We start from the raw sequence: 19,902 nt of genomic DNA on the forward strand, positions 1-19,902 counted from the left end.
GCCGATTCGGGGGTTGGGGCACCACCCCCTGTCACACTCAATGCAGGGTCGATGGGGAGGTTGTGGCGCTACCCCCTGTCACGCACAGAACAGGGCCCATCAGGGGTGTTGGGGCTCTGTACCCTGTCACGCACAGAGCAGGGCTGATCAGGGGGTTGAGGAGCTTCCCGCTGTCACTCACAGAGTAGGGCCGATAGGGGAGTTGGGGCACCACCCCCTGTCACACACAGAGCAGGAAGGATCAGGGGGTTGGGGCGCTGCACCCTGTCACACTCAGGGCAGGGCCAATGGGGAGGTTATGGCTCTACACTGTCACACACAGAGCAAGGCCCGTGGAGGGGGGTTGGGACGCCACTCTCTATCACCCACAGAGCAGGGCCGATCAGGGGGTTGGGACGCCGCCACTGTCACACTCGGGGCAGGGCCAATGGGGAGGTTATGGCTCTACACTGTCACACACAGAGCAGGGCCCGTGGGGGGAGGGGGGTTGGGGAGCCGCACCCTGTCACACACAGAGCAGGGCGGATCAGGGGGTTGGTGCGCTGCACCCTGTCAAACACAGAGCTGCAGGGCAATCAGGGGATTGGGGAGCTCCCTGAAAGGGTGAGGGCTATGCGCTCCCCGCCATCTCCTCCATGTTGGGGCCACGTGTAGCCTTCTTCCCGGAAGCCCAGGCCTCTGCTGGCCGTGCCCGGGATTTTAAACTAACCAATGACAATCAAGGGAAGTGCGCGCCATAGATATGACCACATCCTGTGTAACAAGACCCAGCTCACGCCTGGCCAATCGGCAGGGCCCACAATCCCCTTGCGTCACCCCCCTATTTAAGCCGGATTTTCCCATGGGAGGGCACTCTCTCTTCCTGTTGCCGGGCTGGCCGGGAGCAGGGCCGGGCCGGCCGGGAACGGGGGGGGTCGGTCTAGCTAGCCCAAAAATAAAAGGTCCTTCTGCTGTTGCATCGAACTGGCTCCCAGTGTGGAATTTTCTTTGGGGATCTTGGAATCTGGGCACAACATTTGGGGGCTCGTCCGGGATCCTCAAACCCCATTCAGGGACGCCCAGCTCGGAGGACTTGGCTGACCGCGGTATGTGTCGTTTATGTTTGTATTTGTTTGTTTCTGTGTGAGCTCACTTCTGAAATCTGTATTCGCCCACATTGATCGTGGACGCACGAGGACAAAGGGTGGGAGGAGTCGGGGGACACCTCGATCCTCCATCTGTATCTGTAGAACTAGCTTTGCTTCCGAGGTCGGGAAATCTGTAGGCGGGTAGCTTCCGCTGGCTGTAGAACTAGCTTTGCTTCCGAGGTCGGGAAATCTGTAGGCGGGTAGCTTCCGCTGGCTGTAGAAGTAGCCTTGCTTCGTTTTTGGTTTTTACCATCATGGAGTTGGAAGATTATTTTGGTTTCGCGTCCATGGAGTCGGAATACTGTATTTTAGGGCCCCTTAGTTGTCTGTGTTTGTGTTTTTTTGGTTTTATTTTGTGGATTTACTGGATAGACATTATGGGACAGACTCAAACTACTCCTTTAAGCATTATGGTCTGTCATTTTAAAGAGGTAGAGGAAAGAGCCAGCAACCTCAGTGTGGAGGTTCGGAAGGACCGGTGGCGGGCCTTTTGTTCCAGGGAGTGGCCGACTTTTAATGTTGGGTGGCCGCCGGAGGGGACTTTCGATCTCCCCACCATCCGCCGGGTTAGGGATATTGTCTCCCAGCCCAAGGAGGGACATCCTGGTCAACTCTCTTACATTGTTACTTGGCAGGACCTCGTGGAAGATCCACCATCTTGGCTTAGGCCCTTCCTACCTCCACACCCTCCGGAGCCAGAACCCATTCTTGCCTTGCAGGAAGCGGAGAAGAGGAAGGAGAAAAGAACCACCCTGCCGTCAGCTCCAGCTCCCCCCTACCCGGTTTTGCAGGGGGGAACTGAAGAAGAGTTAATTTTTCCTCCCCCATATCATTTCCACAGGATGCCGGAGAGATTTGATCCTGCCCTGTGGCGGGAAGCTGACGCAGTTCCGGGAGTACCTGGGGGCGGAGTTCCGGGAGTGCCTGGGGGCGGAGTTCCGGGAGTGCCTGGGGACGGAGTTCCGGGAGTGCCTGGGGACGCAGTTCCGGGAGTGCCTGGGGGCGGGGTTCTGGGAGTGGCCTCAGTTCCGGTTCCGGTAGGAGGCCCGCCTCTCACCCGGCAAAGAGCTCAGCGGGAACTGTCTGTCGCAGCCCCCGACTCCACTATTAAGACCTTGCCCTTACGGGCCGCTGGACCCCCGGATGCGAATGGCAACCAGCCCCATATCTATTGGCCTTTCTCAACTAGCGATTTGTATAACTGGAAGGCACAGAACCCTAAGTTCTCTGAAAAGCCGGGGAGACTTATTGACTTGCTAGATTCTGTTCTTTTCACCCATCAGCCCACATGGGACGACTGTCAGCAGCTTTTACAGGTTCTGTTCACAACGGAAGAGAGAGAAAGGATCCTCAATGAGGCCCGGAAGATGGTTCCTGGTGTGGACGGAAATCCAACCACAAACCAGGCCCAGATAGATGCCTCTTTCCCTTTAACTAGGCCTGAATGGGATTTCAACACGGCAGAAGGTAAGGAGAGGCTCTCGGTCTACCGTCAGACTCTAATGGGGGGTCTCCGTAGGGCTGCTAGGAAGCCCACCAATTTGACCAAGGTAGGGAACGTACAGCAGGGAAAAGATGAGTCTCCAGCTGCCTTTCTAGAACGGATCATGGAGGCATATCGCACCTACACCCCCATGGATCCAGAAGCCCCTGAGAATAAAGCAGCTGTAATCATGAGTTTTATAAACCAGTCAGCCATGGACATTAGAAAAAAACTGCAGAGAATAGATAGATTAGGAGAAAAGAGTTTACAGGATTTACTGGCAGTGGCAGAGAAGGTGTTCAATAACCGAGAGTCCCCTGAGGATAGACGAGCCCGCGCCATGGTGGCTGCCAGTGACAAGCAGACCCGAAACCTGGCCAAGATTCTGCTAGCCACCACCACGGAGTCCCCTGAGGAGCGGACCCGCTGCCTTCGCCAGCTTGCTGATGGCCAAGAAAGAGGTAAGGAAACCGCCCGGAGTGGGAAGAAAAAACTGCAACAGAACCAGTGTGCTTACTGCAAAGAGATAGGGCACTGGGTCCGAGAATGCCCAAAGAAGGCCGGTAAAAGGGGAAGCAAGACGGACCGGGTGGAGGTCTTGGAGCTGGAAGGACTGAGTGATTAGGGGAGTCGGGGTTCGGACCCCCTCCCCGAGCCCAGGGTAACTCTTAGAGTGGAGGGGACCCCTGTTGACTTCCTTGTCGACACTGGAGCACAACATCCGGTTCTCCGCACACCTCAGGGGAAGCTTGCTAATAAAAAGTCCTGGGTGCAAGGGGCAACTGGCATGAGCCAGTATCCATGGACTACCCGAAGAACAGTAGATCTAGGAACGGGCCGGGTATCCCATTCCTTCATGGTAATACCGGAGTGCCCCTACCCCCTTTTAGGACGGGACTTGCTAACCAAGATTGGAGCCCAAATAACCTTCAGACAAGGGGGGCCTCAGGTTACCGATAGCGAAGGCCACCCCATCCAGGTTCTGACTCTGAGACTGGAGGATGAATATCGCCTACACCAGGGGGTGCCCCCAGTAGAGAACAATATAGATAGATGGCTGCAAAAATTCCCCACAGCCTGGGCAGAGACGGGGGGAGTAGGACTGGCCGCCCACAGGGCCCCAACCCTGGTTGAGCTAAAACCAGGAGAAAGCCCAATAAGAGTAAAACAGTACCCTATGTCCCAGGAGGCTCGGAAGGGAATCCAGCCTCACATCCGGAGACTGCGAAGCCTAGGGGTACTGGTTCCATGCCAATCTGCCTGGAACACCCCCCTCCTGCCGGTCAGAAAGCCCCACACGAATGACTATCGACCAGTCCAGGACCTCCGGGAAGTAAATAAAAGGGTCCTGGATATACACCCAACCGTTCCTAACCCATACACTCTCCTAAGCTCTCTGGCACCCTCTAGAGTCTGGTATACCATACTAGACTTGAAGGATGCCTTTTTCAGCCTGCCGCTAGCGCCTCAAAGCCAGCCCCTGTTTGCCTTCGAGTGGCACGACCCAGAGGAAGGCTACAGTGGACAATTAACCTGGACGCGATTGCCCCAAGGATTCAAGAATTCACCCACCATCTTCGACGAGGCGCTGCATGAAGACCTTGGTGAGTACAGGATAGAGCACCCCAATCTCACTCTCCTTCAGTACGTAGATGACATCCTGATTGCTGCCGATACTGCCAAAGATTGTGAACAAGGGACCAAAGATCTGCTGGCCACCCTAGGGACCTTAGGGTACCGGGCCTCTGCGAAGAAGGCTCAGATATGCCAAAAGAGGGTGAGTTACCTGGGGTACATACTGGAGGGCGGACAGCGGCGGTTGTCAGATGCTAGAAAAGAGACAGTCTTGAAAATCCCTGCTCCCACCTCCCGGAGGGAGGTGAGGGAGTTCCTAGGATCGGCTGGCTATTGCCGCCTCTGGATACCAAGTTTTGCTGAGATCGCCAGGCCCCTATATGAAGCCACCAAGGAGGGGAAGGCCTTTAAATGGACTGAGACAGAAGAAATGGCCTTTAATCAGATAAAGAAAGCTCTTTTAGCTACTCCAGCCCTGGGCCTACCAGACATTACAAAACCCTTTCGCCTCTTTGTAGATGAGCGCAAAGGAGTGGCAAAAGGGATTTTAACCCAGGCTTTAGGCCCCTGGAGTCGCCCAGTAGCATATTTGTCTAAAAAGCTGGATCCTGTAGCCGCCGGCTGGCCACCGTGCCTAAGAATCATTGCAGCAACCGCGCTCTTAGTCAAGGATGCTGACAAACTGACCCTGGGGCAGGAGATCTGGATCACAACCCCGCATGCCATTGAAGGGATCCTAAAACAGCCTCCTGATAGATGGATGAGCAATGCTCGCATGACCCACTATCAAAGCTTGCTGCTCAACCCCCCTAGAGTGCGGTTCCTTCCCAGTGCGGCCCTCAACCCTGCTACCCTGCTACCTGACCCTGACCTAGATGCCCCACTACATGACTGTGCGGGAATCCTGGAGCAGGTACATGGACTTCGGAAGGACTTGACCGATCGGCCCCTCCCGGATGCAGAGGCCACCTGGTTCACGGATGGAAGCAGCTTCGTGCGGAACGGGTGCAGGTACGCAGGTGCAGCGGTGGTTGCCAACACAAACACTGTGTGGGCGGAGGCTCTGCCCCCTGGGACATCAGCTCAGCGAGCAGAACTCATTGCACTCACCAAGGCACTGACACTGGGGGCTGGAAAGCGGCTTAACGTTTACACAGACAGCCGTTATGCATTTGCTACAGCTCACGTTCACGGGGCAATCTACCAGGAGAGAGGGCTATTGACAGCAGAGGGACGGACAATAAAAAATAAGCAGGAAATCCTCGACCTGCTCTCAGCCTTATGGCTTCCTGCCAAGTTAGCCATAATCCACTGCCAGGGACACCAAAAAGCCAATGACCTGGTAGCTAAAGGTAACCAAAAGGCTGACCAGGCTGCAAAGGCAGTAGCCCTTACCTCGGTCCCTACCATGGCCTTACAACTACCAGACCCAGGGAACCCAGTCCTACCAGACCAGCCCAAGTACTCCCAGGAGGAGTTGCAACGTATCAAAAAGCTCCCTAAAGCCCAGGAAATAAAGGGATGGTGGCATACACCAGAAGGAGAACTTATACTGCCGGACTGGCTCGGGGACACGATATTAAAACATATGCACCAATCCACTCACCTGGGAGCCCAGAAAATGAAGAACTTAATCCAACATGCCAGGATCAAAATTCACCAGCAGAATACCAAGATAGACCAGGTTGTGTCAGCCTACAAGACCTGTCAACTCACAAACGCAAGGATTGGATCAAATAAAGAAGGAACCAGGCTCAGAGGCACCAAACCTGGAGCACAATGGGAGGTCGACTTCACTGAAATTAAACCAGGGAAGTATGGTTATAAATATCTTTTAATATTTATAGATACCTTCTCTGGCTGGGTAGAAGCATACCCAACCAAGCGTGAAACAGCTCAGACGGTGGCCAAGAAGCTGCTAGAAGACATCTTACCCAGGTATGGTTTTCCTGCTATGATAGGATCCGACAACGGGCCAGCCTTTATTTCACAGGTAACACAGGTAGTAACCAGGGCTATTGGAGCAAATTGGAAACTACATTGTGCTTATAGACCCCAGAGTTCAGATCAGGTAGAAAGAATGAATAGAACTCTAAAAGAGACCCTTACCAAATTAACCATGGAGACTAGCGGGGACTGGGTGGCTCTCCTACCGTATGCCCTTTACCGGGTAAGGAACTCCCCTTACACCCTGGGCTTTACTCCCTATGAAATCATGTTTGGCAGGCCACCCCCTATCATTCCTAACCTTAAAGCTAACTTTCTCGCTGAATTTGAAAATCAAGAACTATCTCTTTCCTTAAGAGGGCTCCAGAGGGCACACGAGGACATTTGGCCACGCCTTCGCGCCATCTATGAGACCAGCCCAATTCCAACTCCTCATCGACACAGACCAGGAGATTGGGTCTACGTCAAAAGGCATCATCAAGAAACTCTTGAGCCACGTTGGAAGGGTCCCTACACTGTGGTGCTGACGACCCCCACTGCTCTCAAGGTAGACGGCGTTGCGACCTGGATCCATCACACTCACGTCCGGTCAGCGGACCCGTCCACGGTCCAAAAAGACTTCATCACCAAATGGAGCGTCGAAAGAGATCAACGCAACCCACTGAAGCTCAAGCTACGGCGTGCTCCACCTGCCTGATGCTGGTGACATAACTCGCGATCACTCCTGTCGCCAGGAGCCCCCACAATAGACTTAGATGATACCTGCATCTGCATGGACATGGCTCCAAAGAGACAGGGACAATTTATAGAAAAATCGGGGATAGACTTTAGTATCACATGTTTAATAGCGGAAGATTTGGCTGCCTGAAAGCGGCCATGATGCCAGTATTATGTTTCATTGTGTTAATATGTTACATTAACCTTTAATTCTCTTGCAGGTTTGAATGTATATTGGTTATCCTAAAAAAAGAACTGTGCGGGATGACCCCCGAAAGTAAGGAGTGCCTAGCTGCCAAGAGGGCAGGTGCCCAACTGAACAGGGAACGGTGCCCATCACGTTTTGGTCGCTGTTGAGAGACAGTTGACAGTTGACAGCCTGTGTACTGCTTGCAGGCCTGCATGACCATGCCCATGTCAGGGGTAATAAAGCTAGAAAAAGCCTGGTTAGAATAAAAATCTAAAGCATGGTTATGCATGAAAAGAAATTAGCAAAGAAAATCTTAGAATAAATCAATATATTTTTCTTCTTATATAATTCCTCCAAAATCTGGCAATACATCTCTTTGCATAAATTCAATAAGACCAGTTTCTAATGATGGTTTTCAGTTACCGTTCTTGTTGTATTTATGCAAACATCAGAATAGTAGATAAATTAATCTCGATTTGGCTTTTTAATGGCCATGGAGGAATTTTAAAAAGAAAAACCCTATTTCAATAAAAATTGTTACTTTCCCTTCCACCAGACCATTTGTTAAGATATGCCCAGTACAGGCCTCTAGCGACGGTAGAATAGAAATGCAGCCCGACTCATGATTGAGCCGGAAGTTCCAAGACAAGGGGGGAATGAAAGGGTGAGGGCTATGCGCTCCCCGCCATCTCCTCCATGTTGGGGCCACGTGTAGCCTTCTTCCCGGGAGCCCAGGCCTCTGCTGGCCGTGCCCGGGATTTTAAACTAACCAATGACAATCAAGGGAAGTGCGCGCCATAGATATGACCACATCCTGTGTAACAAGACCCAGCTCACGCCTGGCCAATCGGCAGGGCCCACAATCCCCTTGCGTCACCCCCCTATTTAAGCCGGATTTTCACATGGGAGGGCACTCTCTCTTCCTGTTGCCGGGCTGGCCGGGAGCAGGGGGGTCGGTCTAGCTAGCCCAAAAATAAAAGGTCCTTCTGCTGTTGCATCGAACTGGCTCCCAGTGTGGAATTTTCTTTGGGGATCTTGGAATCTGGGCACAACACTCCCCCCTATCAGGCACAGAGCAGGGCGGATAGGGAGGTTGTGGCCCCGCCCCCTGTCACACACAGAGCCACAGGGCGATCAGGGGTTTTGGGCGCTGCCCCCTGTCACGCTGATCCCGGTGCCGGGAGGCCTCGCGACTCCGCTGATCCCGGTGCTGGGAGGCATATTACCCTTTTACTATATAGAATAGAGGCCTGGTGCACAGGTGGGAGCCGGCTGGTTTGCCCTGAAGGTTGTCCTGGATCAGGGTGGAGGTCCCCACTGGGGTGCCTGGTCAGTCTGGGTGAGGGGCTGAGGGCTGTTTTCCGGAAGAGAGTGACTGAAGCTTCCAACCGCTCCTTGTTTTCTTTTTTTTTTATTCTGGGCCAGCTTTAGCTCTGAGGCCTCACTGCTGAAAACATCGATACAATGTTGCTAAAGCCCGGCTGACTGAAAGCCGGTTTCTGGGCTTTTGTTTAGCTTCTTATTTGCAACATAGTAGATAGTTGCTTAGAGTTGCAACTGAGAGGCCGGAAAGTGAGGCGGGGAACGTTGGAGTCCGTAGTCACTGAAGCAAGCGAGCCTCATGTTTGCTTCCAGCTGCCTGGCTGCCGGCCGCCATCTTGGCTGACAGTTAATTTGCATATACTCACTGATTAGCCAATGGGAAGGGTAGCGGTCGTACGCCAATTACCATGTTTCTCTTTTATTAGTGTAGATTCTGTCACTGTGCTAAGCATTGCCTCTGGGAAGAAGAGTTCAAGGCCTTTAACACTTGTATTTTCACATCTGAGCTGTACTGCTGATCTATGCTCCTATGCTGGGGATATCCATTATGCATCATTTTGGGACACATGTTCCACCCATGGTGCACATTATCATGGGCTATATATACCTATTATCCCTCCTGTTCTCAAGCCTGTTTTATGCACTGTTAAAGTCCAGGAGATAGGCATCTGTACTTTGGGTGATCTACTGAAATTATAGCCGAGAGAAATTTAGGGTCATTTATAGATTTCTGTAATAATTCCTATGAAATTAATTTCTAACTGGAGCAAATGAAATATATATATATGAAATATTCCTGTGTTTACAATCCTCATGCACTTGTTTGTCTTTCTCACTATTCTAGAATTTTTTGAACAATACCTTATGACCTTTTATTTACCACAAGTAACTAAACTAAGATAGGTAATAAAAAATTGTACAAATAAAGAGTGCATCCTCAATAATCTATATAATCAGGAAGCCCCAATATTCATGGAAATCAGTGATTTGTTAAAAACATAAGGCATTCCTTGATTTTTCACAACCTATCTGAAATTATGTTTAGTTTTCTCAGCTTTCATTTATGAGAGTTTTGTCTTGCTTAGTATGACTTTAAAAGTATATTATTCTACTTTACCATGTATATAACCTAACTTCTTTGAATCCATTGACAAGTACACAGTAAAACTTAGATAACAAAGCAGAAAATTACAGAATAGATTGAAATCACCATTAACTAGTATTTTGCCCTGACCGGTGTGGCTCAGTGGATAGAGCGTCGGCCTGCGGACTGAAGGGTCCCGGGTTCGATTCCGGTCAAGGGCATGTACCTTGGTTGCGGGCACATCCCCAGTGGGGGGTGTGCAGGAGGCAGCTGATCGGTGTTTCTCTCTCATCGATGTTTCTAACTCTCTGTTCCTCTCCCTTCCTCTCTGTAAAAAATCAATAAAATATATATTTAAAAAAAAAAAAAAAAAAAACTAGTATTTTGATATGCTAAATAGTACTCTTTGTCTCACAATTTTACTTGCTGATCAGGATTTTGCTGCGTTATGAAATTACCAAGTATATAACTAAACTTAAATAAGCTAGTCTATTAACTCTTAGTAGCTGTTGGAAAGTGTGTTGCTAAGAATATTCAATAGAGGAATGATACATTTTATTTGGACAGAACCCATTTTAAATATTTTTGCCTCCAAGTAGTCATTAAAATAGCATAAAAATAGGGAAATGTCAGTGCTTTTGGTAGGTTCATGCCCTGCCAAGAATGGGAAAGAAATACTTCACGACCAGTACATCAACCTCTCAAAGGCTACATGGGGCCTTACATATTCCTTGCTCCCACATTTTGCTATCTGACTATGGCTTTTTTATACCTATTATATGAAAAAACAAACAAAACAAAAGTTTTCAAAATATTACTTTTACAAAGAAAAGTTTTCTAGACATGCATGAGAAATTCATAATATTTCTAAAAGGTTGAATGACAAAGTAGGAGCTTGGAAATTTCACACATTATCTCACCTGTGCCTCTGACCACTCTATTGCCAGCCTACCTCACCCTCGGTCTAGATTCTCTGGAAAACATGTGAACACTTTTTGCAGTTGTTACTTTTAGTTCCTTATTTATCTTTCTCATCTTTATTTTTGGAACTTGGTGCCCTTATGTTTCCTGGTAAAAGAATTTTTTTTTCATTGAAGATTGTCTATTTGTTTTAGACAAGGAACATGTCTATTCTTTCCATGGAAGTATTCATACTAAAAAGGAATCAAGCAATGCATGTGACCTATAAAATATATATTGGAAAAATTAAGAAGTAAATGAATGGTTGCAAATCATTTGAGACATAAACCACAAAGTGTAAAATAAAGAATCAAGACCAAAATCTATGCCAGGAAAATTTGCATAAATCTTATAAAGAAAAGCAATTGAAAGATTATTTTGTTTTGGATCAATGTGGATATTTATGACTAAACAATGTCTTTTGAGATCAACTAAACGATGAGAGACTGAGACCTATATTTTGGTATGTAGGAAAATTCTAAAAGAATATCATATTATTAAATCCTATCTTGAATGTTTATCACTAGAAAAGGAAGCACAATTTTATATTATTCAGTATTTTCTGACTTATATTAAATAATTTCCCAACACTGGTGATAAAAGTGGTCATGGGTGTCAACAGAAAAAATGTCATGCTGAATTCAGATTGGTAAATTAAAACAGGTGATTTACTAGATCTCTTTGAACAAAAAGGGTCCATGATTTCAGAGTTCAATGTTTAGCACTTGTAAACATTGGTAAATATTTGCAATTTTTTTTTTACCATTACTGCTGCATTGTCCATTTCTGTGTTGACATGTGATATGTGGATATAGCAATTAGCTTTACAAAAATAAAAAAGAGTCAACTCAATTTTTCTAATTAACTTTTTATTTTTTCAGGGAGAACAAGATATCTCATAAGAAAGAAAGTAAAATATAATTAATTTTTGAAAATAGGATTATATATAAAGACCGCTGGCATTGATCTATAACTCCAAATACTAAATAGCATCCTAATTCTTTATCTCCATTAAAGGAATCTTCTTATTTTAATGGTATTCTGTAACCTTTGCAATAAACTTGTCTCACTTTTCTGGGTATGCAACATTTAAGGAGTCAATTTTTGTTTTCACTCAGGTAAATATATATCTGTAAACTTATTTTAATTAATAATAGGTTGGTATTTGTCCTTAGTCTTATGATGTATATTCTCCACCAAAAATTGGGGTTTATAACATAGCTGATACACTCCTTTCCTAGTCAAGGTTGTATAGCCATACACATAAATTGTTATTTTAAATGGTAAGCCTAGTCAGCTAATCCAAATACTGACTGTGGGTCTCAGGTGCTAGGGCAATCACTCAGCATGTAAAATACCCAAAAGACTTCTCAGCCCAGAGGATATTCCTTGTGTTTTTTTTTATAAATACTGATGGACAATAGAGATGACTATATAGATGCGTCTCTTTCTTCTCCGAATTCTTATAAGCTAAACATAATTATCTCGCTCATGAGACGTAATACTTAAGACCTAAGAATATCACGAGGAAGAAACACCTGCTTTTTTATGTTCCCAAAGATTCTGAAAAATCATGCTTTTAAAAGGTAAATTAGAATAGCTTAATGGTTAAAAATCTGGGTTCTGCACTTAGGATCCCTGGGTTTTAAAACATGCTTTATATACTTACTAATGATATGACCTTGGAAAAGTCCTTCAATGCTTGAGTTCCCCTCTGTGTAAAATTGGACACTAACAATAGCTACATCATATAGTAGTGGTGACCATTAGATTAGATAATCCACATAAAGGGGTTAGAATAGTTTTTAGGAAAAATGTTTAGCATTTGTAAACATTGATAAATATTTGCAATTATTATTTTTACCATTACTGCTATATTGCTCATTCCTGTGCTGACATGTGATATGTTCTCTTTTTAAATATGCTGATATTTTCTGTGTGATGATTACACAGCAAAGACAGGCACTGAAAAGGAAGCAAAACCTCTGTCTTACAAGGCTAAACACAGTGGTTGCACCTCCATATTGTTAACAAAATAACTATTAAAAACTATCTCTCTCTTTGAGATTCATTAAAAACCACATCATCTCTTTTGATGAGAATTTTTTGTCTTTTTTTTCCTCATCTGAATTGTGTGTATGTGTGTGTGTGAGAGAGAGAGCGAAACGGGAGAGAGAGAGAGAGAGAAACAGGAGAGGAAGAGGGAGGAGATGTGTGAAGGAGAATAGATTGAAATATTTCTTGATCTACACATTAATAATATATAAGCATTGCCCGGCCAGTGTTGCTCAGTGTTTGAGCTTCAATCCATACACCAAGAGGTTAACCATTCAATTCCCTGTCAGGACACATGCCTGGGTTTCGGGTTTGACCCCCAGCAGGGAGTGTGCAAGAGGCAGTCAATCAATGTTGATGTTTCTCTCTCATAGTTGTTTCTAACTCTCTCTCCCTCTCCCTTCTTTTCTCTCTAAAAAAATTAAATAAAACGTATATTAAATAATAATAATAAATATAATAATGTGATATTGGGCCCTACTTCCTTATTAAGGGCTGGGATATTTGCAAAGAATTTCAATTAACTCGAGGGGTGATAGAGATCTTGACATACAGTGTAGTTTTTCATCTACCTAATGGTGTGACAAACTCACATGAAAGCCAGAGCCATGCAGATTCTAGATTTCCATGGTTCTTTTTCAATGAATAGCATTTATTATTCATAACTTTGAAACTTCCTAAGATTTACAGTCAAAAAGTCTTCATAAACATACTTGGTGCCTTTGCAATCTACTTATTTGATTATAAACTTGACTAATTAAATTAATGTTTTATAGTCCTGGTAATAAATAATTTTACATGTCAGTTATTCTTTTAAGAAAAGCAATTTTATTTTATGATTTGTGCTATATTAAAAGTAAGAACTGCTGTTATTTTTTAAAACGCTGGTATTATTTTATTAGAGAATATGAAAAGTAGTCACTCTATCTGTAGAAAGCTCTTTCAATAATAGGTATTGAATAATTATGAACTTGATATTCTTCAGTGACTTTCTTGTTCTGAATGAGAATAGTCAATACTCTGAATTTTTGTCTTCTTTGACTCTATTTAATGATCCTTAAGATTTAATGCTTATTAAGGTGTGAATAATATTACAATTTTAGCATAACAGTTTAAATTTCACATTAATTCAACCATTATCTTCAAGAGTTCAAATGAGAGACAGATGAATAAAACTTTTTTCTTTATTGTAGGAAAATTAGGCCAAATGAACATATTTTATGCCCTTAGGATGAAAACATGAATAGGAGTCTTCATGCTGGCCCCAGTTATATATCAGTCTACCATCCAACCCACCTCCTGCCATTAAATTTGTTCATCACAGAATGGAATATTAATTCTCTCCAGTGTTATATCTAGTTCTGTGAAAAGATAAAAGGTTATGTTTGGGATTTAAGAATTTATTATCAAGTTAGAATGGCAAAAACTATATACATAGTAGAGTTAAAATTTTAAAACTCATATACATCAATTATGTGAATATAGCAATTAGCTTTACAAAAATAAAAGATTCAACTCAATTTTTCTGATTAACTTTTTAATTTTTCAGGGAGAACAAGATGTCTCATAAAAGAGAAGTGGTTTGCCCATAAGCATTTAGTTATTTAATGTATTTCTCAAAACATTTTATTCTCCTTCTACCTCATCATGCCAAAATTAATGATTAGGACTTGAGTAGGATGAGAGATTACTCATTTTCTACTATTACTTACATTCTTTTCTCTCTGTTTTCTATATAACAGACTTAGACTACCTCTCTTTAACAACATCCAACTATACATCCACTCCCCTCATTGCATTTCTGCTAACTGGAGTCCCGGGATTAGAAGACTTCCAATTCTGGATCTCTATCCCTTTCAGCTTTATGTACCTTTTGGCTGTGATAGGCAATGGCCTGGTTATTGCAGTGGTGGCCTGGGACAGGAGTCTCCATGAACCCATGTATTTATTCCTGGCCATGCTGGCACTCAATGATGTCCTTCTTTGTACTGTCACAGTGCCCAAAATGCTTCTCATCTTCTGGCAGGGCCCTTCCCCATCAACGTTCCCTGCGTGTCTCACACAGATGTTTTTTGTTCATGCTCTGTTCCTCTCTGAATCTGCTGTTCTACTGGCCATGGCTTTTGATCGCTATGTGGCTATCTGTGCACCACTCCGTTATGCAACCCTATTTACAGGCTCTCTCATCAGCAAGGTGGCCTTGGCTCTGGTGTTTCGAAGTGTGGCTGTAGTTACCCCTGGTGTCCTCCTCATTCTTCGTCTGCACTTCTGCCGGAGCAACATTATCCGCCATACCTACTGTGAGAACATGGTCATTGCCAAGTTGGCCTGCAATAGCATTGCCCTTAATAGCATTTATGGGCTCACTGCAGCTCTCCTCACTACAGGGCTGGACTTCGTTCTCATATCCCTGTCCTACTGGGTAATCCTGAAAACAGTCTTTAGACTACCAACTAGAGAAGCCCAGACGAAGGCCTTTGGAACCTGTGGAGCTCATATATGTGTCATCTTGATATTCTACACTCTGGCCTTCTTTTCCTTCTTTACCCATCGCTTTGGAAAACATGTGCCCAGGCACACCCTTATTCTCTTGGCAAACCTCTACTTGCTGGTGCCACCTACCATGAACCCCATTGTTTATGGGGCAAAGACTAAACAGATAAGGATGAAACTACTAGTGCTCTGTAACCATTCAAAATGACCCAAGGGTTACAAAGCAATGAGAACAGGGAGTCCAGGATGGAGGACTAAGCTTGACTGTCATCTGAATTATTCTGGGCAGATCATTCTCCAGAACAGCTAACCTCCAGATAGAGCTTGAAATATTCATATTTCCAAGTGCTATCTCCCTAACACTGGGGAACAGGAAGCTAAAGGAACTGTTCAGGTTCCATCGAGAAATATCTCAGCATATTAAGGTAATAAACAGTGGAATATCACTATAACAGCATAGAGGATTGGGGTATTTTTTTAAATAATACACAATGTCTCTTCTGTGTCAAAATGTAAACTCCTTAAATTCAGGGATTGGTTCTGATCCTAAACTTATTATTACATTCAGAGGACCGAGAATATACAAAAAAAATTAATAAATATTTGTTTACTAGATAAATGCCTTAGCTAATCAAATAATAAATGCTGATGATTTTAAAATACTAGTTTCTTTTCTTTTCAGAAATCATCCCCTAAGCTCCCAGAAAATATCTCCTTCAATATCTCAGTTTAATAAAGATTTTTTGTTGTTGCACATAATAGAAATTTACCCTGATTAGATTAAGTAAACAAAAAAGCAGGTTCTGAGTAATGTCATGACATCCAAGGATAATTTGAAGATCTATGACTCGAGAAGGACAAAAGCCACGCTGCTCTAGGGCCTCAACAGCAGGAAAGCATGGACTTCTCTAATGGATTTGGTGATACTATTCTGTCCCACCTGCAGCAATTATGGGACAAGAAATATAATTGCCCCATATTGGGTCAGGTTGCTAGACCTGTATCAATTAGTTATATCCCTTCATATTTTTATTTAATAGGAATAAATCTGTGGCAGAGCAATTCTCAAGAGAAAAAATCATGGCAAATAGTCAGGATTATGTTCACTGGATTCAAGTGGCTCTTTTATATAAGCACATGCCATTTTCCTACTTTAGCTCTTCCCACACCAAACATTCTTGCTAATTGCATTCTATAGTACCTGGCAGATACTTTATCATCTGTAAACCTATCTGCCATAATTCCTGCAGTGTAATTCCTTTTCCCTTCTCCTCTTGATTAATCATAGAGCTAAATTATTTCCTTGAAATCAGACAATGAAAAGGGAGATCATAAATATAATGTAAATTTATGCATGGTCTAGTGGTTGAATTAATTAGATTGAATGCCTTGAAAATACTTTATATCATTCTCTTTATAAATACATATGGTTCTAGATTCTATGTCTATACTTGTTCAAAGATGAAAACTAAACAAAGGGGAAAAGGAAGACTTTTATACCTTTCAACATTTCTATAGATCTTAATAATAAGTACTATGCCATGTGTCTGCCCTGTGCTTTTGGAATAAATTGGTCTGTTTCCTGAAGCAAAAATAAATAAATAAATAAAAAGTACTATGTTCTCACATGTCTTACTCTAGCTACTATTGGAACTGTGCCTCAAACAGTTTATTACCTGTAAGAATAAGCATTATGCTTTATGTAAAGAGGCATTTAATTATTATTGAATATATAAATGATAAAGAAATGAAGAGTAATGAAATGAATCATGAAATAAAGAATGAATAGTTGGGTGTATTTTTTTTTTTTTATCTTGGAAGAAAATATTTTACCTGTCATGAGTCCACATTTCATATCACTTAACATTTTTATTTCAAAATTTAGGCATATGGAATTTCCAAGTACCTATTTCTGCTCTCTGGCTTTAAATCAAGTATGTTTGTTCCCACCTCTCTTTACCTTATTTCTTGATTCTCTTCCTAATTACCCCTCTCCTTTAGCACATTCACCTTGATGAAAGATATAACAATTAAAAATAAAGCAAATTATATGAATATAAAAATTAGATAATATTTACTGCAATAAATAAAATTGATAGTAAAAAAAGACATTTTGAGAAGAATGCAAACATTACCATCAGCTGTACATTGTTTGTATAAGTAACATTTAACTATTTATAAACATCTTTAAATTAAGACCTTCAAATACAAAATATGCTTTTAACCTATGGATGCTGAATACACAGTTGATAGTGCTTATGCTCTGAAAATGAAAGTTTTATTACAATTTTGACAAAATATATTTTATGTATCCAATTAGTCAAACAACTTTATGACATGTTGTTGAATAAGTTTTGTAGGCAGTCTACTTCATCCAAGCTTTCATTCATAACTTTTCCTCGGCTCTGCATACTTCTGTATCTACTGATCATTACTCCCACCACACACTATGATTCTTTGACTAGACTGGTTTCAGAACTTAAAACTATTAGAACAACATTTTAAAAGTCACACTGGTGCCTTAGCCGGTTTGGTTCAGTGGATATAACATCGGCCTATGGACAGAAGGATCCCAGGTTCAATTCTAGTCAAGGGTACATGCCTGAGTTGCAGGCTCAATCCCTAGTAGGGAGAGTGCAGGAGGCAAGCAATCAATGATTCTCTCTCATTATTGATATTTCTATCTCTCCCTTTCCCTTCTCAGAAATCAATAAAAATATATATTTTTTAAAAAGATAGTCACACTGGTCCATAATAAACAGTTAACATCCTAATATATAAAAAGCCAGGGGCCGTCATGACTGAAACAACTGGACGGATGACTGAACAGCAGTCTGCATAGGACGACCAGGCTGGCAGGGGGGTTAGTGAGGGATGACCAAACAACTGAACAGCAGGTTACATGGGGCAACCAGGTGGCAGGGGGGACAGTTGGGATCAACCAGACCAGTGGGGGGGGGGGGGGGCAGTTGGGGGCAACCAGGCCTCCAGGGGGGCAGTTAGGGACAATCTGGCCAGGAGGCAGAGGTGGTTAGGGGTGATCAGATTGGCAGGGGGGCAGTTAGGGGCAATCAGGCAGGCAGGCAGGTGAGCAGTTGGGAGCCAGCAGTCCCGGATTCTGAGGAGGATGTCCGACTGCTGGTTTAGGACCAAGAGGTCCTGAATTGGAGAGGGTGCAGGCTGGGCTGAGGGGACCCCCCATGCATGAATTTCATGCACCAGGCCTCTAGTCTATATATATATATCTACACTAATAAAAGAGAAACATGGTAATTGGCGTACGACCGCTACCCTTCTGATTGGCTAATCAGCGTATCCTTATGCAAATTAACTGTCAGCCAAGATGGCGGCCGGCAGCCATGCACTGAAGCGAGCAGGGAGGCTTCCTTGCCCCAGTGACTGCAGACTGCAACGTTCCCCGCCTGACTTCCCGGCCTCTGAGCTGGCAGTTTGAAACATTCTAACAAATATAGCCGGCTGGGATCTCAGAGCTGAAGTTATACATTGTTTCGATTATAGAACCGCAAACAAACCAGCAGCGGAAGCCTCAGAGCTAGAGCCAGAGCTAAAGCTGGCCCAGAAGAAAAAAAGAAAAGAAAAAAAGGAGCGGTTGGGAGCTTCCCGCCAGCCTGAAAGCAGTCAAAACCGCCAGCCTGAAAGCAGCCCTCAGCCCCTCACCCAGACTGGCCAGGCACCCCAGTGGGGACCCCCACCCTGAAGGGTGTGTGACCAGCTGCAAACAGCCATCATCCCCTCATCCAGGCTGGCCAGGCACCCCAGTGGGGACCCCCACCCTGAAGGGTGTGTGACCAGATGCAAACAGCCCTCAGCCCCTCATCCAGGCTGGCCAGGCACCCCAGTGGGGACCCCCACCCTGAAGGGTGTGTGACCAGCTGCAAACAGCCATCATCCCCTCACCCAGGCTGGCCAGGCACCCCAGTGGGGACCCCCACCCTGAAGGGTGTGTGACCAGATGCAAACAGCCCTCAGCCCCTCATCCAGGCTGGCCAGGCACCCCAGTGGGGACCCCCACCCTGATCCAGGACACCCTTCAGGGCAAACCAGGCAGCCCCTACCCATGCACAAGGCCTCTATTCTATATAGTAAAAGGGTAATATGCCTCCCGGCACCAGGATCAGTGGAGCAGTGAGGCCTCCTGGCACCAGATCAGCGTGACAGGGGGCAGCGCCCAAACCCCCTGATCGCCCTGCGGCTCTGTGTGTGACAGGGTGCGGCGCCCAACCCCCCCCCCCCCCCCTCCATGGGCCCTGCTCTGTGTGTGACAGTGTAGAGCCATAACCTCCCCATCGGCCCTGCCCTGAGTGTGACAGTGGTGGCGCCCAAACCCCCTGATCCGCCCTGCTCTGTGTGTGATAGAGGGCGGTGCCCCAACTCCCCTATTGGCCCTACTCTGTGCGTGACAGGGAGGAGCTCCCCAACCCCCTGATGGGCCCTGCTCTGTGCGTGACAGGGGGGAGTTCCCCAACCCCCTGATGGGCCCTGCTCTGTGCGTGAGGGGGGGGGGGGGGCGAGGGGGGGGGCAGTGCCCCAACCCCCTGATTGGCCCTGCTCTGTGAGTGACAGGGGGCAGCGCCCCAACCTCCTGATTGGCCCTGCTCTGTGCGTGACAGGGGGTGGCACCACAACCTCCCCATCGACCCTGCCTTAAGTGTGACAGGGGGCGGTGCCCCAACCCCCCAATCAGCCCTACCCTGAGCGTGACTGAGGGTGGCATCACAACCTCCCAATCCGCCCTGCTCTGTGCATGACAGGGGGCGGTGCCCCAACTCCCCAATCAGCCCTGCTCTGAGCCCGACCAGGGGCTGCACCTAGGGATTGGGCCTGCCCTCTGCCACCCAGGAGCAGGCCTAAGCCAGCAGGTCGTTATCTCCCGAGGGGTCCCAGACTTCGAGAGGGCACAGGCTGGGCTGAGGGACCCCCCTTTCCC

At 45.5% G+C, this 19,902-nt stretch overlaps 1 protein-coding gene across 1 annotated transcript; it reads left to right on the forward strand.

Annotated features, from left to right (window-relative positions):
• Positions 1-7,113: 7,113 nt before the first annotated feature.
• Positions 7,114-15,162, forward strand: LOC139018415 (olfactory receptor 52Z1P-like). The gene is made up of 2 exons (XM_070427027.1): positions 7,114-7,126; positions 14,204-15,162. The coding sequence occupies exons 1-2, from the start codon at positions 7,114-7,116 to the stop codon at positions 15,160-15,162; spliced, it is 972 nt and encodes a 323-aa protein (XP_070283128.1).
• Positions 15,163-19,902: the final 4,740 nt, after the last annotated feature.

The sequence above is a fragment of the Myotis yumanensis genome, unplaced genomic scaffold (genome assembly GCF_028538775.1).
Source record: "Myotis yumanensis isolate MYYU_CA2020_CCGP unplaced genomic scaffold, mMyoYum1.0.hap1 SCAF_10, whole genome shotgun sequence".
Taxonomy (NCBI): Eukaryota; Metazoa; Chordata; class Mammalia; order Chiroptera; family Vespertilionidae; genus Myotis; species Myotis yumanensis.